General features: G+C 39.0%; 2 protein-coding genes and 1 pseudogene across 3 annotated transcripts; all 3 read left to right on the top strand.

Annotated features, from left to right (window-relative positions):
- The first annotated feature begins 14,092 nt into the window (after positions 1–14,092).
- LOC145797816 (uncharacterized) lies at positions 14,093–19,503 on the top strand. Its single transcript, XM_082885242.1, has 3 exons — positions 14,093–14,976; positions 15,101–15,407; positions 18,820–19,503. The coding sequence occupies exons 1-3, from the start codon at positions 14,093–14,095 to the stop codon at positions 19,501–19,503; spliced, it is 1,875 nt and encodes a 624-aa protein (XP_082741368.1).
- Positions 19,504–19,895: 392 nt separating this feature from the next.
- Positions 19,896–22,222, top strand: LOC145796972 (uncharacterized). Its single transcript, XM_082882824.1, has 4 exons — positions 19,896–20,322; positions 20,423–21,520; positions 21,818–21,938; positions 22,136–22,222. The coding sequence occupies exons 1-2, from the start codon at positions 19,963–19,965 to the stop codon at positions 21,503–21,505; spliced, it is 1,443 nt and encodes a 480-aa protein (XP_082738950.1). The 5' UTR covers positions 19,896–19,962; the 3' UTR covers positions 21,506–21,520; positions 21,818–21,938; positions 22,136–22,222.
- An 81-nt stretch (positions 22,223–22,303) lies between these two features.
- On the top strand, positions 22,304–26,476 carry LOC145797815 (clathrin heavy chain 1-like; annotated as a pseudogene). The gene is made up of 12 exons (XR_014339145.1): positions 22,304–22,432; positions 22,520–22,582; positions 22,659–22,763; positions 22,841–22,953; positions 23,065–23,317; positions 23,445–23,581; positions 23,661–23,939; positions 24,034–25,036; positions 25,302–25,786; positions 25,930–26,100; positions 26,183–26,368; positions 26,426–26,476. The product of XR_014339145.1 is annotated as a clathrin heavy chain 1-like (transcript).
- The last annotated feature ends 165 nt before the right edge of the window (positions 26,477–26,641 follow it).

Here is a 26,641-nt window from a genome sequence, read left to right as displayed (position 1 = left end):
CAAACAAGACAAGGAGAGAGGGGGTCACCCCCCTCTAATTTTGGCCCTCAAGAATGCACCAAAGCCACTAAAAATCCACTGGATTTCAGTGGCTAAGAGGCCAAACCATGGCCAATGCAAGTGCTCTAATGCATAGTCTTAATCATGAAGAGATGAAGCATGCATAGGGGAAGATGGCCCCAAACAGAAAAATGCCCTTAATAAGACTTGAAGAGGAGCTCAAAATAAGACTATTTTCAATTGACACCCAGGCTCGAAAATGCTTGCAAATTGAGCTAAGGTATAGAGAAAAATAATGCAAAAATTGGGGAAATGAGGACTTACTCTTGTAGCACAGCAATGCAGCCAACCCTGGACCAAGAAAGTGAGCTTTGAACCTCTGAAAATGAGTTCCAAGGTGCTGGAATGGATGGTGGAGGTGTTAGGCTTAGAGGTGTAGTGTAAATGGCCAAGAAAATTAGGGTTTGGAGTTTTGGAGAAGAAGGCTATGGAGGGTGGAGTGCATGTGCCTTGGCCAAATTTTTCTAACCCTTGCAAAATGAGGTGGGGGGTTGGTTATATAGAGGAAGAGAAGTAAGGCTTCTTAGAGAAGCCAAGAGAGGGGGTCAAAGCTTCTCAAAGAAGCTTTAACCAAAAAGGTCAAGCTTCTTGAGGAAGCTAGACCAAAATCGTCAAGCTTCCTCAAGAAGCTTGACAAAAGAGTCAAGCTTCTCCAAGAAGTTAAGCAAGGGGGGCAAAACCAATTAAAAAGGATCAAAAAGAGGCTCAACATTTTCGGACAGTGGGTCAAGTGCTTCACAGCTGGCACAGCTGTGTTGCACTTGAGAAGAGCAAAAAGCAGGAAGCTGGCCGACCAGCTAAGGTGGCCGGCTGGCCACTCTCCCTAGTCAGCCGACTAGGGATCAAAAGGGTCAAGCAAAATTGCTGGTCGGCCTACCCAGAAAGGTGGCCTCCCAGATGAGTAAAACACAGCCCTGTGGTGAAAAACCAAAAAAAGTGACTCAAGAGAGAGAAAAACCAGCTTTTTAGAGGGGTTCAAAAGGGTCAAGAGGAATTACTGGTTGGCTTACCCATATTGGTGGCCTCCCAGATGAGCACAACACAATGGTGGTACGAAAAGCCTGAAAATGTGGCTCAAAAGTGAGAAAAACCAACTTTCTGTCAGAAAAACTGGCTTTTGGAGAGAGAAAATGAGAAAACTGGCTTTTCAGGGGTAAAGGTGGCCGGCCACCATGCTACCCCCTCCCTAACAGTGAAAAAAAAGGGTCTCTACCAAAAATGGACCAAAACGGATGCAAAACGAAAGTTCGAGAGCCAAAACGCGCGGTTCGGGGCCCCGAAAATAGGTTGTTAGGCACTGGAAGTGGCGTATGACCACGAAGGTGGTCTCCCGGTCCACAGTGTCCCTCTAAAGGAAGGAAATAAGGTGTGTGCCAAAAACCGGAGCAAACAGAGGTAGTTAAGCGGTCCTGAACCGAGGCACACGGTCGACGACTCTGAAAATCGGAAACTGGGCTCCAAACGGGAAAAGTGGCCTACGATCATGAAACGTAGCCTACGGCCACTGAGAGATGGTCTACGAGACCTCTCCCTCCCTTCGGGAAAAGAAAACAGAGGAAACAGAACCTGGTTCGCAAATCGAGGCAAAGCACAAAAGAGCCCCGAAGTCCGAAGGCAAGGCTCTCAGCCAAGACTCCGCAACCTCAGAACGAGCACAATATGCAACATCACCGAGCGCTCAACTGGTGACGTCTGAGTCTTAAGGTCGGTCAAAAATGGGGTGTCTACACACTCTCAAGTGTTCCTCGTGCTCCTCCTCAGAAGGCGAATAGATAAGAATGTCGTCCACGAAAATGACCACAAATCGATCTAAGAATTCCCAGAAGATCTGGTTCATCAAGTCCATAAAGACTGTCGGTGCATTGGTAAGCCCGAATGGCATCACCAGAAACTCATAATGGCCATATTGCGTACGAAATGCCGTCTTAGGAATATCCTCCTCTCTGACCCTCAACTGGTGGTAACCCAATCTCAAGTCTATCTTAGAGAAACAACGGGAACCCTTCAACTGGTCGAACAAATCATCTATACGGGGCATAGGGTACTTATTCTTAACCGTAGCCCGATTCAACTTTCGGTAGTCGATACACAATCTCAAGGCACCATCTTTCTTTTTAGCAAAGAGGGTCGGTGCTCCCCACGGTGAAACACTAGGACGAACAAAACCCTTATCTAGCAATTCCTGGAGCTGAATCTTCAACTCACTCAACTCGGTTGGGGAAAAACGGTAAAGTGCCATAGAAATCGGCGCTGTGCTGGGCACTAAATCAATAGAGAACTCTATCTCTCGATGAGGTGGCAAACTAATGAGATCCTCGGGAAAAACGTCCGAGTACTCACAAACCACTCTCGGCAACACAGTCTGGGTCTCACCTCACTCACTACTCAAAAAGCTAGCAAGTAGACCACTAAGCTCACTCCGCCCCCGTGGATCATACACCGGTGGCAACACACTACCAACCCGATCCCCCAAGAAATGGAAACACTTCCCGCTCAAGGTACATACTGTGACCCTCTGGCGGTAGCAATCAATAACAGCCCGGCATGACAATAGCCAGTCCATACCCAAAATAACATCAAAACCCTTCATGGGCATGACAACAAAAGGAAAAGGAAGCCTATGGTCGGCGACCTCTATATCACAACCTCTAACACCTTGTTTCAAGATCAACTCACCACCAACAGACGATACTACACATATAGGAGACGTAAATTGTGCCAACTCCAATTCCAAAACAGATGCAAATGCAGCAGATACAAAAGAATGAGATGCACCCGTATCAATCAATACACTAGCAACCGAGTTGCAAAACAAGAAGGTACCTCTCACTACTAATGGAGCAGGTACAAGATCCTGCGTGGTAACAGCATACATGTGCCCTGTAGGCCCCTGATCCAACTGCTCACCCCTCGGAGCATACGACTGCTGCACAGACTGGGACGATGAAGCCCCCTGATTGGCCCTCGAGGCCTGCACTGACTGAGCTGGCTGAAGGCTCTGCCTCTGTCCAGATGCTCCAGATGTGCCACTCAACTGCGGGCAAAACCTCTTCAGGTGCCCCGCTGACCACACTAATAACAAGACAGTGGCTGACCCCTGCCCTGACTTTGGCTCTGCGGTCGAGCCGATAAAGAAGCAGCTCGTTGACCTCCTCCCCTCTGTGGGCAACTCGAAGCCTTGTGGCTCAGCTGACCACACTTGTAACAGGTGAAATCTCCCTGATTACCTCTCCCCGAGCCTGCACTCGGCACCGGAAAGGTCGATCTAACAACACCTCCTTGAGACTGCAGAGGGTTAGCACTCCTCTGTCTCCTGCCATCACCCTGACCATCCTAGCTCCTCTTGGAGCCTCTCTGTCCCTCCTCTTCTTGAATCATGATCTCCATATGGGCTGCAGCATCAACCAAGGGCCCATAGTCTCGGATCATAGAACCACCAACTCTCATCTTGAGGTCGCGCCTCAACCTCTTCTCGAATTCGATACAGCGGCGTTCCTCGGACGCCACAAGTTCAGGTGCGAACCTGGACAAACTAGTGAAAGCAGCCTCATACTCGGCTATTGAAGAACTCAACTGCAAAAGCTGATAGAACTGGTCTCTCAGCTTTTCCCTGACTGCCGGAGATAAATACTTCTCTTGAAAAGCATCCACAAAAGCCTCCTACATGCCAGTAATACGGCCCCTCATGTATTTCCACCACTGACTCGCACCCTCTTTAAGCTAGAAGGATGCCAGGGTCACTTTCAACGATCCATCCTCGATGCCAAGCATCTCGAACGTCTTACTCATTTGCTCTAACCACTCGTCAGCCTTCAGTGGCTCTTTTGGATCCCCAATAAACTAGTCCGGGTTAGACCGGAAGAACTCCCTCTTCAAGAAGGAAGGCCTTGCCTCAGCAACCTGGGCCTACACTGGAGCCTGAACTGGATTCTCAGCTCTGAGAATACCCATAGACTCCCTCAAAGCATCGGCTATCTCTCAGGCTAAAGCGCCCATAGCCTTCTGACCTGCTGGCTCGGCCACATTGGCCTGGCCAACCCCCTCCTGATGTGCCGGAATATCATCCGGTAAAGGCATCTCCTGCCTACCACGTCTGCCACGTCTACCACGTCCTCGTCCTGACATCCTAATAAAGGTAATGAAGAACGTTAGCACATTCATAAATGTGCCAAAACTAAACACTCGCGTCCTAATACATGGACAACTGTAATTCACTCCACGTAAGCACGTAAACACATAACCACTTACGAATTTCATTTCCGGATAATGATAGTCCCGAGGCATTACTAGAGTTCCGGTTAGAAACAGCATTGATCAAGTGTTTTTCTAACAAGACTCACAGAAACCCAAGGATCCAATCAACATCCTAGAAACTAAATCCTATACCCAACTAGTCACCTAAACATGTTATCACATAAACACATAATGTCTCTAACAAGCGAGACAAACCCATTGAGATACTAATCACTTCCCACGTACCCAAAGTATTCGAACCCGATACGCTCTGATACCAAGTTGTAACGCCCTAAAAAAAATAACATTAAAACCCATCAACTTAAACATGCATTGGTATAAAAGATAAATATTCTTCTATTCATCAGAGTAGTTCTTTACAATGAGTGTTACATGTTAACAACAAAAGCAAATGCTCTACGGGCTTACAGCTTTCCAAGTTAACACTTGGTTACAAAAAAAAGAGAGTACTAACTCAACTACACATTAAGCCCTTGGCTTGAATTTACATGTAATACATCCAAAAGATCACAAAACGACAAAAGCCTGACTGCCTCTTACCTCCCAAGCTATGTTCTTGGAGGTGGCATGCTACCTGTACCTGAAAATGATGTCCCATAAAGGGTGAGCCACAGCCCAGTAGAGATACACTAAACCAGCTATGAACAATGACTAAAAGATTAGCAGTTGATAGATGGTCAACACAGATACATCCACATATATTACATTTCGGTTTCATGACATTAAGTCCATGTTACATTTCATTTCCCATGTCTTTTCCAACTTTGAGTTTGAAAATAAGGCTCAACACCTAGCCAAATAACTTAATGAGGTTTTAGACTCATCTTTAAAACACTTTCGAAATTTATGAGGGATACACATTTTAATGTTGTATCAATAACACAAAAACCATTCCCACACTTTGAGAAAGATACACATTTCGGTGTTGTATCAACATAACATAGAATCACTTCTATACTTCACAATTGATAACGATATACATTTTAGTGCTATATCAAATCAATTCAAACACTTCCATAATCGACACTTGATACACATTATAGCGCGGTATCAATGTCACACAACATCCAATTTAGAAGTCCATCCCCTATCTTCCCCTAAACCGTGGAGTACATCCCCTATCTCCTCCCACACAACACATGTATATAAACATAGATCATATACAATCAATCAATACATAGAATTAATGTATTATTCCAGTTGCTATATTCAATAGCATACTCAATCGATTAGTTTTAGTTTGCCTAATCATCATGCAGTGTCTACAACAATCAAGACTATCCTCCACCGATAGCCCAAAGCAGTTATTTCTATACTGAAAATAAATGCACTAAATGGATATATAATCAACATTTCAACTAGGTGAGCGATGAACGAATCAAACTACACCCTTTAATCCCGTACACATCCAATTTCAACATTCTCAATTTAATTCCTCTTTTCTTCAAATTAATTATACCAATTAATTTATCAATGTAATTAGAGCATTTCCTATAATTAACATCACAACCCTAAGGTTCCATTTTCACCAATAATCCAATATTGATCTCATTTCTGTATGCCAACATACATATAAGTTTATATGAACAAAACCCCAACTTTTGTAAAATTACACAAAGGCCCAAACTTTCTCAAAATTACCCAACAACCCCAACTCATCAAAATGCTAAAATTCAAAGACAAAGCTCATGAGAAGGAGTAGGATATCCCTACCTCGAAGTTAGAGCTCAAACGGAGAAGAGACCAAAACCAAAGTGCTCCAAACTCCAAACTTTTCGGATCAAAACGACGCCCTTGACAATCAACACAACTTTTACAAAGGCCGAAGGGAAAGGAAGCACTCTATCTAGATCAAACCCTAGAGAGAAGGGAGTTTCTAGAGAGAGAAGCTCTCAAAATCGATTTTGGAAAAGTTAGAGAGAGAGAACAAAAGTGAAAAGTGATTCAAAAATGCCCAATTGCTATCTGATATACGACATGTTCGCTCGAGCGGAAAACACAACGCTTGAGCGTCAAGAACAAAAAGCATGGTCCGCTCGAGTGCAAGAAGGACCGCTCGAGCGCCAAGACACAGATATAAAGCACACCCGCTTGAGCGCGAAAACCAGTCCGCTCGAGCGTAGATTTCCCTCTCCCAGAACTTCCACAGACAAAACACTACTCGCTCGAGCGCCAATAGGTCCGCTCGAGCACAACCCGCTCGAGCGTAAGAAAACCCGCTCGAGCGTGAAAAACACACCTGCAGAAGTTTTGCAGAGGCACGGAATAGTAGGAGTGTGTAAACTCCGCTCGAGCGCAAGAAGACCCGCTCGAGCGGTCAACCAAAAGCAAACTCCGCTCGAGCGCAGAATGGCCCGCTCGAGCATAACACCAAAACTCTGGGCAACAACACTTGAGACTAAGACTCAACCTACCTGTTCGAAACACGCCCAACACATCATAAAATTCAAACATAGGGAATTAAAGGACAACAACAAGATACATAACTACCAACTCGACGGAACCAAAGTTCCGGAGTACAACAAATACAAAAAGGAAAACCGGGATCGCTATAATTAAAATTAATATTGATTATAAATTATTATAATATTTAGTATAAAAAAATCAATATATTTGGATTTTTTATATTTTTTAATATACAAATTGTATAAATAAAAAGGGTGAAAATAATATTTTTTATTTACGTTATATTTTTTAATTAAAATAAGAATCAGCTTGCTTGGTTCCCATTTTCTAAAAACAGTTTTCAGAAAATTCTACTTTCTTATTTTTCGTATTTTTTTTTTTACTGAATTTTTTAAATATTTTATGCAAATTTTTTACTTTTTAGACGCACCTAACATAAATACATCTAAAAAGTAAAAAAATTGTAAAAAAAATCTTTTAAAAATTCACTAAATACCAAAAATACAAGAATTCAGTACATTTTTTTGTATTTTTATGTATTTCTTAATTTTTTAAAATATTTTTTCACAATTTTTTTACTTTTTAGATACATCTAAGTAAGGTGCATCTAAAAAAGTTAAAAAAAATGTTTAAAATTTTAAAAATATTCACTAAAAACAAAAAAATAGGAAAATAAAAAAATTCAATTTTCAAAAAACTTAATCCAGAAAACTCAAACCAAACGTGCTGAATAATGTTTCGTAGCTCGAAACTTTTCTCCCCCGAATCCCTCCAATGCCCAAAACGATGTCGTTTTGGGCATTTTCCTTTTTTTTTTCCTTCATTTTCCAGTCTGAAACGCAGAGAGGAAGAGGGAGAGGGAAAGAAAGAGAAGAGAGAAAGCGAAGAGAGGGGAAGAGGAGGAGAGAGGGAGAAAGAGAGAGGAGGAGAGGCGAGAAGGGCCCCTCCTGTGCCTCCGCCGCCGCCGATTGTCGCAGCAGCTCCGATCGTCGCAGCCCCGCCTCCGACCCCGCCTCCAGCCCGATTGGCCCCCTCCAATCCTTCTTCTTCTTCTTTCTTCTTCATTCTTTCTTCTTCTTCTCTTCTTGGTTGATTCGGGGGATTCGGGGGCTCCAAATTTGAGCCCCCTAGCATGACTGTTAAAATATTCTCTTTTCAAATTTATAAGTCGATCTTATTTTTAAAATTTTTTTTATACAGATAATATGAGACCAACAATTCAGTTCGACGTGACCTTTTTCGTAATCACATGACATATGTCTTTACAACCACAAAATTTGTGAAATGTCAAACCACCTTTGCACTCTTTGTTTTTAAAAAATAAAAAAACTAACTTTACTTTTTGGCTGGCCCTATTTTGTGTCACTTAGCAAAACACAATTTTCTTTTTTTCTTCTTGCAAGTGCTTCATATTTGTCATGTTGTGTGTTGGACTATTCAATATCATTAATTTTGTGTTATCTACTATTATGTTACATGATTTGCTTTATCACGTGTTCATCAAATAATTGAAGGGAATGTTCTTATTTATTTATTTATTTATTTTTTAAATATTTAAATGTGTAATTAGGTACACATGTAATCACATTTATATTTTTTGACTTGTTTTATAATTTTAAATTATGGGTCCTAATGGTAGTTTTAGAAAGGGTCAACAGGCACCGTAAAAATTCAAAAAATTTCCATATTTCAATACATTTTTTACACTGTTTTTTTTTTTCAAAATTATCAATAGTTCTAAGAGTTGTTTTTTTATTATTTATTTTATTTTATTTTTTATAATTATTATCCCACAATAATGGCAAGGCAGTGAATAGGGTGCTATCCAGCACCCGATTGAATTCATTGTTTCGAAATCTATTGAGTGAGTTTGACGAATTAACGAATGGATGCAGACTAAATTGACAAATTGAACAAATTTTGGTTTACAATAAAAATGATAATTTTTACAAAACAAATACTATTTTGCAAAAAGAGAGAGAGAGAAAAAAAAAACTAATTTTTTAAACTAATGAGAAATGAGGGTTATGCTTTTTCTAAAAATTTAAAAAATAATTATATTTGTAAAAAAATATTGATATATACACGACCAAAAAAAAAATAAAATGAAGGAAGACAAATATGACAAAAATGGTATTTTTAAGATTCCTATAAAACAGACATAAGTCAACCTTAAATCATGACTCTTTAGAAAAACAAATGCTTTGCACCCTCACACAGGCACCAAACTCTTTACACTTTTTGCTTTTAATCATTGAGAAAATTATTTTGTAATAATTTATAAAGATTGAGAGTTAAATATTTTAGTCAAAAAATTATTATAAATTATTACAGTATTCTTTTTATTTTTTTATATAAATTTTTATAAAAAATTAAAAAAATTATTAAAATAACTTATTCTCAAACATGATCTCATTGAAATAAGACTTCGGATAGCTACACTAAATTTATGGCCAATTTCCCTCTTCGTGCCATTTTGAACATTTTAGTCCCATTTTAGGGTGTGTTTTTATCTTTATTCCCAAAATAGGGTAAAACGGTTTTCGTAATGCCGTTTTTTAGAAAACGGTTTTCCCAAAACCGTATTCATCGATTAAAATAATAATAAAATTTCAAAATAGAAACCGGCTTTTCTAAATCCGTTTTTCATTAAGTTTTTAATTATTTTGAATTAATTAAAAACGGTTTTCGTAAAACCGTTTTCCCATTAATTTTTTTTTAATTTATATTTTCAACATAAATTTTTTTTGGTCAAAATTTTTTTTTAATAAAAACCGGTTTTAGAAAAGCTGTTTTTGCATTAATTTTTTTTAAATAAATATTTTATGACAAAATTTTTTTTTTAATAAAAAACGGTTTTAGAAAAGTCGTTTTTAAGAAAATTGTTTTTTTTTAAAAACGGTTTTACAAAAGTCGTTTTTTGACCAAAAACATTTTAAATGAAAACCAGTTTTAGAAAAGCCATTTCATTCCTTCTTCTCCCTTACGAAAGCCGTCTTTGATCCAAACCATTTTCTTCTCCCTCTCTCAGCCGAAGAAGACCGACGACTTGATCCAACCCATCTTCTTCTTCCTCCCTCAGCTGAAGAAGACCGACGACTTGATCCAACCCATCTTCTTCTTCCTCCCTCAGCCGAAGAAGACCGACGACTTGATCCAACCCATCTTCTTCTCCCTCTCTCAGCCGAAGAAGACCGACGACTTGATCCAACCCATCTTCTTCTCCCTCTCTCAGCCGAAGAAGACCGGCGACGAAGAGGAAGCACACCACCGGCGGAACACCTTCATCAAACACCCACTTCAGGTTTGTATCGCATAAATGAGGGATTTCATTTTAGATTTGGGATTTTAAATTTTGAAATTAGGTTTCAGATTTGGGATTTTAAATTTTGAAATTAGGGTTTCAGATTTGGGATTTTAAATTTTGAAATTAGGGTTTCAGATTTGGGATTTTAAATTTCGAAATTAGGGATTCAGATTTGGGATTTTAAATTTCGAAATTAGGGTTTCAGATTTGGGATTTTAAATTTCGAAATTAGGGTTTCAGATTTGGGATTTTAAATTTTGAAATTAGGCTTTCAGATTTGGGATTTTAAATTTCGAAATTAGGGTTTCAGATTTGGGATTTTAAATTTCGAAATTAGGGTTTCAGATTTGGGATTTTAAATTTCGAAATTAGGGTTTCAGATTTGGGATTTTAAATTTCGAAATTAGGGTTGTAAACTTTTCATTCAACAACGCCAGAATTTTTTGAATAATTTTCTCGTCAGTTCCATGATATAAAAATGATATTTGTGAATAATTTTTCAAATTAATTTGATACGTTGTGATCATATATATGAAAATAGTTTCTATGATATTTTAAAGAATTTTGTAAGATTGACGAAAACTTAGTTAATATTAGGAGCTGTAATGATGAATAAATCAATCAAATGCCTATATTTAGATGAATAGCATGATGATTCCAACCATTTCTTCCTAATAACAAGCCAATATCTTATTGAAGACCTAACAACCACCTTCAAAATGAAGTATGTCTTGAGATTTATCATACAGAACGTGATTGAAATAGAGATTCAAGGAAAAGAAAGAGAGAGAGAGCTTACATGTGCAAATGTAGTTATATAAATGTATCAAGAATAAGAGCTGCAAAAGAGAAACCCAAAGAAAGAGAAAGCTCTCTCACAGATACAAATTGGTGTGAGAAGCGAAGCAAAGATAAGCTCACAACCAATATAGGAGAGAGAAGTGCAAAGATGATTCTTCAGTTCTCTCTCTCTTTTAGAACAAAGCTCAAGATAATCAACAACAAATGACAGTTTTTCTAATTAATTTGAGAGAGAGAGAGAGAGAGAGAGAATTGCTGAGTTGGGGATTGTCAATGAGAGTGTGGTGGATTAGCTTAAATAGAATGGAAAGGAATGATTGGTAATGATTTGCTCTAGTTGAAAAGTCAGGTTAGGGTGTCAAAGAGGGACAAGTGCACATACAAACATATAATTAGAGAGAGAGAGAGAGAGAGAGAGAATCCATGTGAAAGGAAAGTGAGGTGGATTACGATGATAGAAGAAGAGAAAGAAATGGATGGTAGAGATTGGTTTTTGTAGAACAGAGGTAGGGGTGTTAAAGAGGGACAAGTGCACATACAAACCTATAGAGATATAGATAGATACAAAATAGTCAAAAGAGTATTATCGGCCACGTTTTATATTGATTCATTCAACTCTTTATTTGTTTCTTAGCTATTCACACATGCATCCCTACCCTATCATTACACAAATATTTATCCTATGTTTCTGCCCAACTTCCGGATATGGTAAGAAACACTCCCCATGGAAATATGTCTCCAATCTCTCTCTCTCTCTCTCTAGAACTTACGTATATCACACGTCTCTCTCTCTCATCAATTGATATACGCGGCAAATACAATTCTTAACTTGAGAATTTGATGCATATCGGATACATGCTTGCTATAGAAATTTTGAAATTTAGGAAAAACAAGATAAATGTTAAAACATTAATAGACGTAATACGGCATGTCTTTAGAATCATGTGAAATTTGATCGAAATATGAAAAATGACATGGCCAACAATATTCATTGCTTCGTCATGGCATACGATGAATTTTGAATAATTTTTAATGTTTATGTCTTCAATTTTGTAATTTTGCTAGTTTTGAAAATAATTGATTCACATATAACTCAATTTAAACGAATCCAATTGGGACTAGATTTTTTTTTGTTCATAACATGTATTTTTCATTGTAATTTTTAGATTTGAGCTTAACGCAAATATTTTCATATTTGATAATTTTTATAATTCCTTTGATTTAAGATTGATGAGCACATATTGTTTTTTTCAATTTATCTTTTAGCTTAATTAGAACCTCGTTCTATTATAAATAACTATTGTAAACTTTAGAAAAAAAAAAACCAATTTATTGTGGAGAAACGAAAATAGAATTGGAAACTTTTTAAACTTTTCGAAAAGTTTAAAAAACAACAAAAGGATTTGAAAGTGTCTGAAAATATTTAGGAAAAAAAACAAAAACTTTGATTGATGTTAATAAATTCTCAATAGTTAATTACTTGAACATGTTGAGTGTTATGCATGCTTAGTTGGATAAAGGGGTTTCCCATTTTAAGAAAAGTATATTTAAATAAATTGCGAAATTCTTGTAACAGTAGGCATGGAAAAATAAACAATCGGTGCATTGCTCCTTAATGGATTTCATACTACGAGCACAATTGGTAGCTAATTTGTTCTCACAATAAAGTCTGAAAAAATCTTTTTTGGTTGGTCTTAATTTTTGTGGTGATTTTTAGCCAAAAGACCCATGCCTAAAGGCACTCCTGTGTAATATATGTGGTGTTGGTCTCAAATGTGCTTACTTCATTATTTTGAAATAATTGAGTTACTTTGAATGCAAAGTGTAGGTATGGAAGTTGTGAGCATTATGTTCTATTGGGGTGGAAAGATTTTGAGCAATCGCGATGAAGGTGTGTCCTACGACATCGAACCTCAGGGGTTGTATAATGTGTACAGGGGGATAACATTGTCCGAATTGGAGGCTATGATGGTGCCGAAGGTTGGTACGCATGGGGAAATAATGCGATTAGAGTTTAAATGTAGACTCCCATGTCGGGGGTAGTATAGGTTGTTGCCAATCAAAGATAATAAGACCTTAAGTAATGTGTTAGACCTCCCACATAAATTAGGCCCTGATTATTTTTTGGAAATCTATGTGGAGAAGGAGAGCAATTTTGGTAGCAGAGGGATGCCATTTCCGGTGGGTGGGACATTCACTCAAATGTTGACACAATTGCAATCCCCTGACAATACACTTACACAGTCTGCACACATGTTCCCTGCAGATAACCCTCTATTCAATCATTCTCAGAGTTACAATGAATTAAATGCATCACAGAACGTAGATGGTTATTACAGTGCCGAAGCAGGTCCAAGTGCTCCGACAACGTATAATCCGATGGTTCTTACAACCCCATATCCCCACTGGAATGAACAATGTCCATCGGTTTGTAATGTTCAACGTACACCGGAGACGGCTGTCCAAAATTATGCATACTCCGATGATACAGTGCCATTGTCTGACGATGTTGGAGTAAGTGATGAAGATTCCGTGGAAGATTTGGATGTCGCATGGGAAGGTGTAGACAATGACTCCGGCGATGATGAAGTTGGAGGGCATCATGATATGCAGAAGGTACACACAAATGTCCATATCCCTTTCTACCATAATTTGCATTTGGACAATGATGGTTCCATCACTAGCCGTGATGTTGTCGAACGTTGGCCATTGTGGGACTTCGAAACTGCTCATTTGAAGAAAGGAATGATATTTACTGATAAGAAAAGACTAGTGCACGCTGTTCAGTTGTAGAACCTGAAGCGCAATCGAGAATGCAGGGTTGTAGAATCCAAAGGAAACAGTTGGGTGGCCGAGTGCAAGCACGGCTGCAACTGGAGGGTTCGGGCAACGAAGTTGAAAGACAAAGATTTCTTTCAAATTAGAAGGTTTGAAGCGCCGCATCAGTGTGTGTACCCCAGAATGAATAGGGACAATTGTAACCTCAAGTCCGAGGTCATTGCTCATTTCATCAAGGCACAAATTGCGGTAAGTGCCATGGTAGATAGATTATTGTTTTTAGGATTTCATTATGACTGTAATGTATTCAAATATAATTTATATTTGCAGATATCACCAGAATTGCCTCTTGCTACCATAATTGAGGTCGTGAAGGAGAAGTTTCAGTTCACTATATCATATAAGAAAGCGTGGCTTGCAAGGACGAAGGCAGTTGCAATGGTGTTTGGTGACTGGGACGAGTCGTACCGAAGGTTGCCTAGATATATGGTTGCATTGCAGTCATTCAATCCAGGCACAGTTGTCATGTGGGACATGATTCCGAATTTGCACTCTACCTCAATCGGAACTGAAATGTACATGAACTATGTGTTCTGGGCATTTAAACCTGCAATAGAAGGCTTCAAGTATTGTCGTCCAGTGATATGCATTGACGGCACACACTTGTACGGTAAATACGAAGGGAAGATTGTTGCGGCCACTGCAGTGACTGCTGCGGACAAGATTATACCTCTTGCCTTTGCCGTTGTTGACAAGGAGATGATCGAGAGTTGGGGTTGGTTCATTACTCTGCTTAGGCGACATGTGTGCCGTGACCGAGAGGGGGTCACATTGATATCCGATCGACACACAGCTTTGCTTAGTGTCCTGTCCAGAATTTGGGACAATCCAGCAGTTCAACCAAGAGGGTACCATAGGTATTGCTTGCGACACGTATGCAGCAATTTCAATGAAAAATTCGGCAATACAGTAGCCAAGGATCTTGTCTGGAGAGCTGGTTCTGCACGGCAAGTGCGGAAGTTTAATAAGATTATGGATGATATCTACAAGCTCGAGAAGAATGCTGAACGGTGGTTTAGACGGATGAACCCTATTCATTGGACATTGTGCCATGATGGTGGTTGTCGTTGGGGCATATTGACGACAAACCGTATAGAGGGCTTCAATGGTGTATTGAAAGGCGCACGCAGTGTTCCCATTACAGCATCAGTTGAGATCACTTTTTATCGGCTCGTGAAATATTTTGACGAGGGCAGGACCATTGCTGAAAATGCAAGTAATCGGGGTCACTTGTACACGACTAATGTTCAACGATGGATTGACGAGCACCAAGCTAAAGCGAATGTGCATATGTTGGTACCGATTAATAGGTAATTTTTATTGGATGCATCGAATTCACTACACTTTAACATTTTGCACTCGCCGATCATTGATGTTGTGTCATAATTTTATCATATATGCATATTCATCCACGTACATACATTTTTCCTACAGGGGAATAGGGGAATATGAGGTGAGGACAGCACCGCATGGGATGGGGGGTGGTGCTCGTCAAATAGTTAGTCTCCGACCACCGAGTTGTTCATGTGGGAAGTACACATTATTTCACTTGCCATGTTCCCACATGCTTGCTGTGACAGCAGACTTGGGCGAGGACCCTTTTCCTTTCGTTGCACCAGAGTATAGGTTGGAAGTCCACAAGCGTATCTTCGCGCAGAAGTTTAGGCCCATGCCGCACAAGCAATATTGGCCTGACAATGATTACCCAACTTTTCTTGCTATTCCAGCTCGACAACGTGAAGTTAAAACGGGTCGTCCTCAACATAGCCGCATACACAAAGAAATGGATACTTCCAGACAAAGTGGATTGCACCATTGTAGTTTGTGTTTGCAAAGAGGGCATGATAAGAGAAAATGTCCAGCGAGAATCCGATCGATTCAACAGTAGTTGTTTGTCTTCTTTACATATTAATTCCACGCTACTTTCTTTGAATTGGAGTCAGTATTCAGTAAATTGATAATGTATTTACGACTTCAATTACTAATGACATAGATTTGGTCAAATGTGGCAAATCTCTTTAATTGCTTTAGTTGTTGCAAGTGTCCTTTGTGCACTGGATTGTGCAGACTTTGGTGCGTTGATGGTCGATTGTGTCCTGACCTCGATGGACACCAGTTTATCTAATGTTACAAAAATGCAAATATTCACAGAATGACTTGATAATCACCAATATAAATGCAGTTTATATTGAATGTGTGTTTTGCCACATTTTGTTATGTGGGAAACTAATTTTTTTTTTTAATTTTTTTTTCCAACATCCATTACGTGGGTGAAGGCCTATTTTATGAATTCAATCATTTCTCGGACATTTACTACGTATTCGTATATGCTTAGTTCTTGTAAAAACTTTGACTAATGTATTTCAAACCTACATAAAACCCTCTTCAAACTTTCGTACTTCTTTCCTGTCCAAATGACAACTCCTTTAAAGTGAAAGCACGTTTTTTCATGTCTTACAGGTTGACGTGACAACACACTGACAATAACTTTAATCACATAGGTACCATGTGAACCTTATCTCCTATGACAATAATGTGAAATGAATTACTAATCACTAATATAAATGCATGTGATATTTAATGCGTTGCCACATTTTGTTACGTCGTGAATTTTTTTTTTTAGTTTTCAAAAATTCATTACGTGAGGGAAGACCATTTTATCAATTCAATCATGTGTCTTAAATTTAGTACATATTGGTAAATGCTTAGTTGTTGTAAAAAGTGTGAGTAGTGGATTTGAAATCTACTTAAAGCATGGGTTTTCATGTCATAAAGCTTGACGTGACAACGCACTGACAATATCTTTAAACTCACGGGTACCATGTGTACCTTATCTCCTATGACAATAATGTGAAATGAATTACTAAGCAACAATATAAATGCATGTAATATTCATTGCGTAGCCATATTTTGTTAGGTGGTGAACTGTTTTTTAGTTATCAAGAAATTTTTCCAGGCAACCCTTTCTTTTTGTTTTCCCTAACTTGTTGCAGTTTGTATACCTGCGATATACTGTCAGGTCGTATTCTAATTTTGTCAGCATATGTATGTACTGTTGTCAAACTTCTTGTTATCGGATATCCATTTCATATATGAAAACTTGTGCAGGTCTATGAGTCATTTAGCAGAGGAGATCCCATTATTGACTCATTAGCATCGAGCTGATACGATATGGCGTCAGTCGGTATGAATTATTTACTTATAATCGATATTTGAATACTACACAAACACTGTAGTTGTTACATAATATAATGTGAAACTGTAAATGTTTGTCCATAGAGAGAGAACGAAGAAGATTATATTAAATGGACCGCTAGCTTAACCCAAAAAAAAAAAACTCATCAAAATTGGTTATATAATCATCACAAAGGACTTTTAATATAAAGGACTTGTAAATAAAATTCCTAAAATAAAAGAATAAATAAATATCACAAACAAAATTCTTTTTTTATAGAGGTTGAATTCATAATCTTATAGCACAAAATAATGTTATATAATCATCAAATCAGAAGTCCTAGTTCATCACCCATTACCTACTCAAAAAATTTTTAAATAATCCAATTTCAGCGACTCATAGTACCATCGGAGTGTGGAAAAGTAGATCTGTCTACTTCCTTACTTGAACAACATTATTTCATTTGATAAATTTCAATAAAAAATTTTAAATCTAGGTGGAGTTTGCCCTTTCAAAAATAGTTAAGTGTTGTAACAGCGGGAACCACCCGCTGGTTGTTGGAATTCATGGTACGAACTGTTTTCACACTATTAACCCACATTGACTTTTTCAATTTTTATGAGACGATTTTCAGAATAATTTACATGAATTGTTTGTAGTTTTTTTTTTAACTATAATTTCAGAGTTGCGTATTGCCCTGTTGTTGCAACTTTTATTTTTAAATAAGTTGAAAAAGTTAATTACCATAATGTTAGCAAAATAATGCTTTCGGCGTCTTTTTTATTGCTAACCTTTAACTTACAATAAACTGTACCAAATAAACACATGAACGGGTTCATTTGGGATGTGGGTTGACTCTTTGGCTTTTTAACTTTTTGGCTATTTTAGCCTGGGTCTAAAAAGCCTCACTTGGGATAGGCTTTTTGGCTTTTATAAAAGATAAAATGAAATGAATATTGTTTAGATGTAACATTTTGTGTTATTGGCTTTTTTGCCTATTTTGTCTTTTTGCCATGGCAAACGAAGGACCAGTTGTTCATTCCTTCTCTTCTACCTAGTTAATAGAGTGAGTCAACATTATTTCTTGTCAAAATTGTCATCACGTAAGTAGTTGGGAACATGAAATAAATAACACCACATGATACTCTTGGATGACTCAATAATTATCCTTACTAACTGGCTAATTATGTAGTACTCTAGGAAAAAAATATGTTGATTCACTTTTGTTTAAAATTTAAGAAATAATAAATAATTCACTTAATATGTTATGATTTCTCATTTGTTGATTCATCTGTGAAGCGTTTTGCCAATTCCGAATAACATAATCTTCTACTTGCCAGCGATTTCTTACTTTATATTTTCACTGTCCTAAAAATTATATAAAATAAGAACACAAACAATTTCAATTATTGACAAAGTGACTATTTTAGCTTGTTCGTCTACTTAAATTACTTTTAACTTATTTCATACTACAACAACTTGCATTAATATAGTTCGAGCGACATTTTTCATTTCAAAATAAAGGACTTTAAACTCTTCAAAATATATTCATTATATGTTATATTAGTCTGTAATATTTCATTGTATTCATTTGATCCCCAACTTATTCAATTCTTATCTCAATGATGAAATGACGGCTTAGTTATATTTTACGCCCTTCTAATTTAACTAAAAACCACATAAACCCCCATTGCAGTCTACAGTAAAGGAAACAACCCAACTTCGTTAACAGGTGTACCAAACATTCTAGAACTTATATTAGGTTTGATGGAGCCTTTTATTTGTATGTCATGACACTGCAAATCTGTGTCTGTATGTATTTATCTTTGTACATTTACACCACTTACGCACTATGCACCACTAAAATGTTGGTTATCTCACCCACTGTTTCAGTTAATAGAAGATGGGTTCATTATGAAAATTCAATTGTCATTTGTGCAAGCATTATGTCTCTTACACACAACGTTGTCTTGTGCAGGCGAAAGATCAGCCGAAATTGAAATGCCAACGATCTGATTCAGGCTTATGGGACACCGCCTTGGACCATAGAGTCCTACGTTGCCTACTCCGTGCGGGGTTCTACGGGGTGTATCGGATTGGACCTATTCGATTGGACCACCATCTCGTTACAACTCTCGTAGAAAGGTGGCGCATAGAGACGCGCACATTTCATTTTCCTGTTGGAGAGTCCACAGTTACATTACAAGATGTGGCTATTCTATTTGGCCTACCGGTTGATGGACACGCAGTCACAGGAAAAGACCCAGGAAATATGTTGGATGATTTGATAGCACTATGTGTGGAGTTGTTAGGAGCAGCACCTACACAAGAAGACTTCATAGGCTCATCACTAAAGTTGAAATGGATATCCGAGCATTTCCGTCACCTTCCAGATGATGCATCCGATGAGACGGTTCATCATTATGCTCGAGCCTATATTTTGTGGCTTATTGGGGGGGTCCTCGTCCCCGATAAGTCACAAAATATAGTCAAGATGATGTTTTTGCCACTACTTAGAGACTTTGACCGTATCCAGGAGTACAGCTGGGGTGGTGCCACATTGGCATGTTTCTATAGGATGTTGTGTCGGGCAACTAAGGCTGATACGAAGGAGATAGCTGGCCCACTAGTATTGTTACAAGTGAGTTGCAATGACTTGTAGTTTTATCTCATATTCTCAATTGCCATGTTTTCTAAATTGCCTACTGTAATAAATTAATAATGGCATCATTCATTGTAGGTTTGGGCGTGGGAGAGACTGAGCAGGATCGCGCCTAGTCGGAAGTCGAACATTGCTGCTGGCGAGCGTCCCATAGGGGAGGGCGACCAGCTATTACCACGTGGCACGCGAGCTTGCAGGTGGAGGGTTCCCTTCAGCCATGAGGTGATATCGACTAATGTCGGTGTCATCTTCCGGGACCAGTTCGACCGCATGGTGGAGGGGGAGGTTTGTAATTTGTTCATGTGAATTTACCCATTTTTTTGTTTGTCAACCTCCGTTGTACGAATAGATCTCTAAATTATTGCATTGCTATTGCAGTTCATATGGGAGCCTTACGGGACAGAGGATGACATCATAGCCAGTTTCCCATCGTATTGCACTGTTGGTCGAGACATATGGATGGCGCGAGTGCCACTTATATGCTTCGATATCATTGACTGGCATCTTCCCCACTGGGTGCTTAGACAATTTGGGCGAGTTCAGAGTGTGCCTGATCGCTTTGACGCCCACTTGGCTATGCATTTTAGGGATAGGCGTGGCAAAATGGGCATTGATTGGGCAAACGAATACCAGTCATTTATTGGTGAGTGGAACAACAGACGTAACACCATTGTCCATGCTGAGAGGAGCAATGAAGTGCTTACATCTTCGGACCCATACATGTTATGGTTTCGCCGCCATACACGTCTAGTGCTTAGTAATCCGAGTGACATTGCTGCCTTCGGATACCAAGGTGTCGGGGGCAGTTTAGAGGGATTGGTAAGTTATTTATATTCTCCAAAACAACATTTGCTTAAGTTTGTATATGTTTGTTATTTGGCATTGATTGTTATGTAACACAGCTACCATTACATTACAGGTTCGTAGAGTTGCGAGGGCATATCACATGGCAGACGCTGCCCATATTACACGCGATGCTACAGAAAAATCGGATGCCATTGCCGAGATACGAGAGTTATTGTACGATGGTTTGCAACAGGCACACCGACGTGACCGACTCGATTTCGGCCACTTTGGCGAGGATCCTTATATGGGGGTACATATTACAGTCCCATCAATGCCGCACCCGAATATGCCATCCACTGAGCCATCGACACCAATGCCATCGACATCAATGCCTCCACCGCATCCTACCGCACGTCATGCACATCAATCGGACTATTTCGATATGGAACACTTTGGTGAGGGACCTTCCATGGTCCTGTCCCCTCATGGTCCATCTACAGCAGTGCATACATCGCAGACTTCCCCACCTGAATGTACCAATTACACATCCCAGTTGGCCCCTGAGGTAGATCCTCTAATGTCTGAACATACTTCCACACACCATGGCCATATATTGCACCCCTCCTGGTCACCACCCCCATATAGGACAGCAGTTGGTACCCCGGTGACTCCCTTAGCACCACTGTCTACTGCATGTCTGTCTACTATGATTCCCTCTGCATCGACATTGACCGCACCCGACCCTTTGACCATACCATCATCTCCTACCCCACCATCATCTCCTACACCACATATATCCTTCACCTACCATGTTGATCCATTCATTACCCATGACTTCCACATTGACGGGGAGGGGGAGGGCCAGGTCCATGCACCTACCAGAGGGACACGTAGGGGTAGAGGTTGTGGCGGCCGTCGTGGTGTAAGTAGAGGCCGAGGGCGAGGGCGAGGGCGAGGGCGACGCCAAGCAATAGACCATGACAATAATGCAGCGGATGATGGCGCTTCACAGCTTAGTGCCGTATGTGAAGGTGTGCCAGAGGTGGTATCAAATGATTGTACTGCAGCCATTGGTGATGTGCAGCCAGCTTCTATAGAAGCGGGCGAGGGAGTCGTACGTGCGGCAGCGCAAGATATACTGAGAGTATATAGTAAGAGACCCAGGAGACAAACCCATGGAAGGGGTTGTGGAACAGGGGGAAAATTAGGACATTAGGAACAACCAGCATTGGTAAGTATATTCAAACATTATGTTCAGGTGGTGTTTTCACGTGGATTAGTCTACATTGTTTAAGTTGTGGCTTATTATATAGTTCTGGCTTTTGGCTTATCTTATCTTGTAATTGTCGCTTATTTTATAAGATTCTAGATGCTGATTCTGCTGCTATTTTTGTTATTGTTTTGAAGATCTTTTGTATTTAATCATTTCAAATAGTAAATTAGTTTAATTATATATTGTCACAAACGATTCTTATAGCTGCAGTATCTTTTAAATCTTAATATTGTTTTTGTCATTTCATGCTGGCAGAGGAATGGCAATGGAAACACTTTTTGAATGGCAGGGAGCTGTTAATTTCGCTTTAATGATGTCTCAAATGGAGGGAGGTTGCCCAGTTGACTACAATACAATCACAGATCTATTCCTTCAGGTTCAGTGATTCTTCTATAGTCCTATCCTATCTACAAGAGTCTTCATTTCTATACTTCTAAAATCATGCAATATAATTTGAACTAAACATTATTCTTTATATACCCCTCTTAGTTCACTAATGCGATGGACTAAATTTGGAATTGAAAATTTTTATGCACTTAATACTTGGCTTTTGAATTTTCTGCCATTATTCAGAGGAACCTGATTCGTGAGGCAACAGCCTTTCTGTTGGATGTTTTGAAGCCAAATTTACCAGAACAAGGTTTCCTCCAAACAAAGGTTAAATCTTTTAGATTTTGAGGTTTTGTTTTGCTGTCCTTGCTTAAGTCAACCTCTTAACATACCTACTCTGATCAGGTTTTGGAAATCAATCTGGTGACATATCCAAATGTGGCGGATGCTATATTAGCTAATGGGATGTTTAGCCATTATGATCGGCCTCGTATCGCACAACTCTCTGAAAAAGCTGGTCTGTATGTACGAGCCCTTCAGGTATGATGGCTTCTTAAAATTTGTTTGATGAAATCTGTCTTAGATTTTTTAAACTATTATTGGATTGATTTGCTGTCTTCCCTGCAGCATTATACTGAATTGTCAGATATAAAACGTGTCATTGTGAACACACATGCCATTGAACCACAGGTTTGATACTAAAAAGCCTTCAATAACCTACACCAGTAGTAATGTGGTATATCTGCTAATTTGTGGTGTTTTACAGTCCCTAGTTGAGTTCTTTGGAACCCTTTCTAAAGAATGGGCCCTAGAGTGCATGAAGGACCTTCTACTGGTCAATCTTAGGGGCAATCTTCAGATAATTGTGCAGGTAATACATTGGTCTCTTTGTGCTGGTTTTATTAATACTGGGTTTCCAAGTGAAGGTTCACTAACACGTCTGTACAGGTTGCAAAAGAATTTTCTGAGCAGTTGGGTGTTGAGTCTTGCATAAAACTCTTCGAGCAGTTCAAGTCCTATGAAGGGTTATACTTCTTCTTGGGGTCATATTTGAGCTCCAGGTACATTCTCGTATAAAAAAGAACAAGAAAAAAAAAAGAGAATGATTTAAATATATGTATAGTGAGGACACTTATTTATTTATTTTTCTAACTTTTCACATTTTGGGACAGTGAGGATCCTGAAATCCACTTTAAGTACATTGAGGCAGCTGCTAAAACAGGGCAGATTAAGGAAGTGGAACGGGTGACTCGGGAATCAAACTTTTATGACCCTGAAAAGACGAAGAACTTTTTAATGGAAGCAAAACTTCCTGATGCACGTCCTCTTATCAATGTCTGCGATCGTTTTGGTTTTATTCCTGATCTCACTCATTACCTATACACAAGCAACATGCTTCGGTATGTTGAAGGATATGTTCAAAAGGTAAATTTACTTTAAGCAATTCTTATTTATTTCAAGTATGAAAGTTGCATTATGAAAATATTTGTGAAACTGATTGAGAATCAAACAAATTTTGAAGCACTATGGTTGCATCTCTTTTGATTTGTAGGTCAATCCAGGAAACACTCCTCTAGTTGTAGGGCAGCTATTGGATGATGAGTGCCCTGAAGATTTCATTAAAGGTCTTATTCTTTCAGTTCGTTCTCTTCTTCCAGTTGATCCCCTTGTAGAGGAATGTGAAAAGAGGTCTGGTGTCTCTGTATGTGCCTTTTTATCCTTCATCAGTTTCATTCTTTCATGTCCTCACCATGCATCCTATTTGCAGAAATCGTCTTGGTTTACTCACTCAATTTCTGGAACATCTTGTGAGTGAGGGAAGGCACGATGTACATGTCCACAATGCTCTGGGTAAAATCATCATAGACAGCAACAACAACCCAGAGCATTTTCTTACCACCAACCCCTACTATGATTCACGTGTTGTGGGTAAATATTGTGAGAAACGGGACCCCACCCTTGCTGTTGTCGCTTATCGTAGGGGGCAGTGTGATGATGAATTAATTAATGTCACCAGCACGAACTCCTTGTTCAAATTGCAGGCTAGGTTTGTATATTGTTATTGAGAATTTCAAACTATCAATTTATACCATAAACTTTCCTATGCTGTTCAGTTATTTACCTACTGTTTTCGCTATTAGATATGTGGTGGAAAGGATGGATGCTGACCTCTGGGAGAAGGTTCTTAGTCCTGATAATGAGTATAGAAGGCAGCTAATTGATCAAGTTGTGTCTACTGCTTTGCCTGAAAGCAAGAGCCCGGAGCAAGTTTCAGCAACTGTTAAAGCTTTTATGACAGCTGATCTTCCACATGAACTGATTGAGCTTCTTGAAAAGATTGTGCTCCAAAATTCTGCTTTTAGTGGGAACTTCAATCTGCAGAATTTGTTGATCCTGACAGCAATCAAGGCAGATCCACCAAGAGTTATGGATTACATAAATAGGTTAGACAACTTTGATGGACCTGCTGTGGGAGAGGTGGCTGTGGAAGCACAACTGTATGAAGAAGCATTTGTGATCTTTAAAAAGTTCAACTTGAATGTTCAGGCTGTGAATGTCCTGTTAGATAACATTCAGAGCATTGATCGAGCTGTGGAGTTTGCTTTCCGGGTTGAAGACGAAGCTGTGTGGACCCAGGTGGGAAAAGCTCAACTTAAAGAAGGGCTAGTAAGTGATGCAATTGAGTCATTTATTCGTGCAGATGATGCCACACAGTTCTTAGATGTCATACGGGCTGCCGAGAATACAAATGTGTATCATGACTTGGTGAGATACCTTCTGATGGTTAGGCAGAAGACCAAAGAGCCCAAGGTGGATAGTGAACTCATTTATGCTTATGCCAAGATTGATAGACTGGGTGACATTGAAGAATTCATCCTCATGCCAAATGTTGCTAATCTCCCAAATGTTGGGGATCGCTTGTACGATGAAAGCTTATATGAGGCTGCAAAGCTCATATTTGCCTTTATTTCTAACTGGGCAAAGTTGGCTAGTACACTGGTTAAGCTGAGACAGTTCCAAGGTGCTGTTGATGCAGCTCGTAAAGCTGACAGCTCAAAAACATGGAAAGAAGTTTGCTTTGCCTATGTTGATGCAGAGGAATTCCGCTTGGCTCAGATTTGTGGACTCAATATCATTATACAGGTGCCCGTTTTGTTCTGTTTAAATTTTTTGTCATTTTATGAAGCCATAGGTTATGGTTGCCTATTTAACACTTACCATCTTCTTGTGGGTACAAAAAATGTGGATTCTAACATAACGGGGTGAAATTCGTACTGAATCCTCTTCTTAATTGCTTCCATTTGTTGGAGTATCTATGCTTTCCATATCACATCGTTTATGTGACTTCTTATTTTGGTCTGCTTTTACCATTTGAATGCTCCTAACCTTATATGTTTGATCATTCTAGGTGGATGAGTTGGAGGAGGTTAGTGAATATTACCAGAACAGGGGATGCTTTAAAGAGCTAATAACTCTAATGGAGAGTGGTCTAGGGTTGGAACGTGCTCACATGGGCATATTTACTGAATTGGGCATTCTTTATGCAAGATTTCGTCATGAGAAGCTTATGGAGCACATCAAACTGTTCTCAACCCGTCTCAACATTCCAAAGCTCATACGAGCTTGTGAAGAACAGCAGCACTGGAAGGAACTAACTTATTTGTATATCCAATATGATGAGTTTGACAATGTTGCAGCTACCATAATGAACCACTCCCCAGAAGCGTGGGATCACCTGCAGTTTAAAGATGTTGTGGTGAAAGTTGGAAGTGTGGAGCTGTACTATAAGGCTGTACACTTCTACTTGGAAGAACATCCTGATCTTATTAATGATCTTCTAATGTGCTTGCCCTTCGTGTAGACCATACACGTGTGGTGGACATAATGCGAAAGGTCTGCATGCTAAATTATTTTACATTCAAAATTAATCCATGAAATTCTCTCTCTCTCTCTTTCTCGGACATAATTTTTTTTGTAAAAGTTCAAATAGTTTCCTCACCGTATATTGATTTTCTTTTGATCATTTTGGGTCATAGGCTGGTCACCTCCGTATTGTAAAGCCCTACATGGTTGCGGTACAGAGCAACAATATTGCTGCCGTTAATGAAGCATTGAATGAAATTTATGTTGAAGAGGAGGACTATGACAGACTTCGTGAGTCAATAGATTTGCATGATAACTTTGATCAGATAGGCCTTGCACAGAAGGTGGGTGGTTAGAGGTGTTATTGTTATTTACCTTCTATAAAATCAGCCTATTTTTAATAATGTTTATGATATGTTCAAGCAGATTGAAAAACATGAGCTTCTTGAGATGAGGCGTGTAGCCGCTTATATTTATAAGAAGGCAGGAAGATGGAAGCAGTCTATTGCATTGTCAAAGAAAGACAGTCTTTACAAAGATGCTATGGAGACATGCTCACAGTCTGGTGACCGTGAACTTTCAGAGGAGTTGCTTGTTTATTTTATTGAGCAGGTATGGTTCTCTTTCAAAATGTTATCTCTGTGAGAAACTAATATACTATTTATTCAGGGAAGAAGCCTGTGTATATCAATTGGTATATTCGTTGTGTTATTCATCTAAAATCATCTGAGTTAGTTGTCTAATTTTTTCCTTCTCCATAAGCTAACTCGACTTGTTAAATAAATTTAACCATATTCTGTTTAAAAAGAAATCAAGCTCTATATTTTTTATTACTTACCTCACTGGTTTTTGTTGCAGATTGATAATGTTGGCATGGATACAGTG

Source organism: Camellia sinensis, chromosome 8 (genome assembly GCF_055761805.1).
Source record: "Camellia sinensis isolate YWXY chromosome 8, ASM5576180v1, whole genome shotgun sequence".
NCBI lineage: Eukaryota > Viridiplantae > Streptophyta > Magnoliopsida > Ericales > Theaceae > Camellia > Camellia sinensis.
This window is presented reverse-complemented; position numbering and strand designations above follow the sequence as displayed.

Bases quoted from the DNA above. Each gene is read 5' to 3' on its own strand.
- LOC145796972 (XM_082882824.1), top strand. From the start codon at position 19,963: ATGGCGCGAGTGCCACTTATATGCTTCGATATCATTGACTGGCATCTT. The intron at 20,323-20,422 runs GTAAGTTATTTA...ATTACATTACAG, and splicing joins GGGGCAGTTTAGAGGGATTG to GTTCGTAGAGTTGCGAGGGC.
- LOC145797816 (XM_082885242.1), top strand. From the start codon at position 14,093: ATGGTTGCATTGCAGTCATTCAATCCAGGCACAGTTGTCATGTGGGAC. The intron at 14,977-15,100 runs GTAATTTTTATT...TTTTTCCTACAG, and splicing joins ATGTTGGTACCGATTAATAG to GGGAATAGGGGAATATGAGG. The intron at 15,408-18,819 runs GTTAAAACGGGT...TGTCTTGTGCAG, and splicing joins TTCCAGCTCGACAACGTGAA to GCGAAAGATCAGCCGAAATT.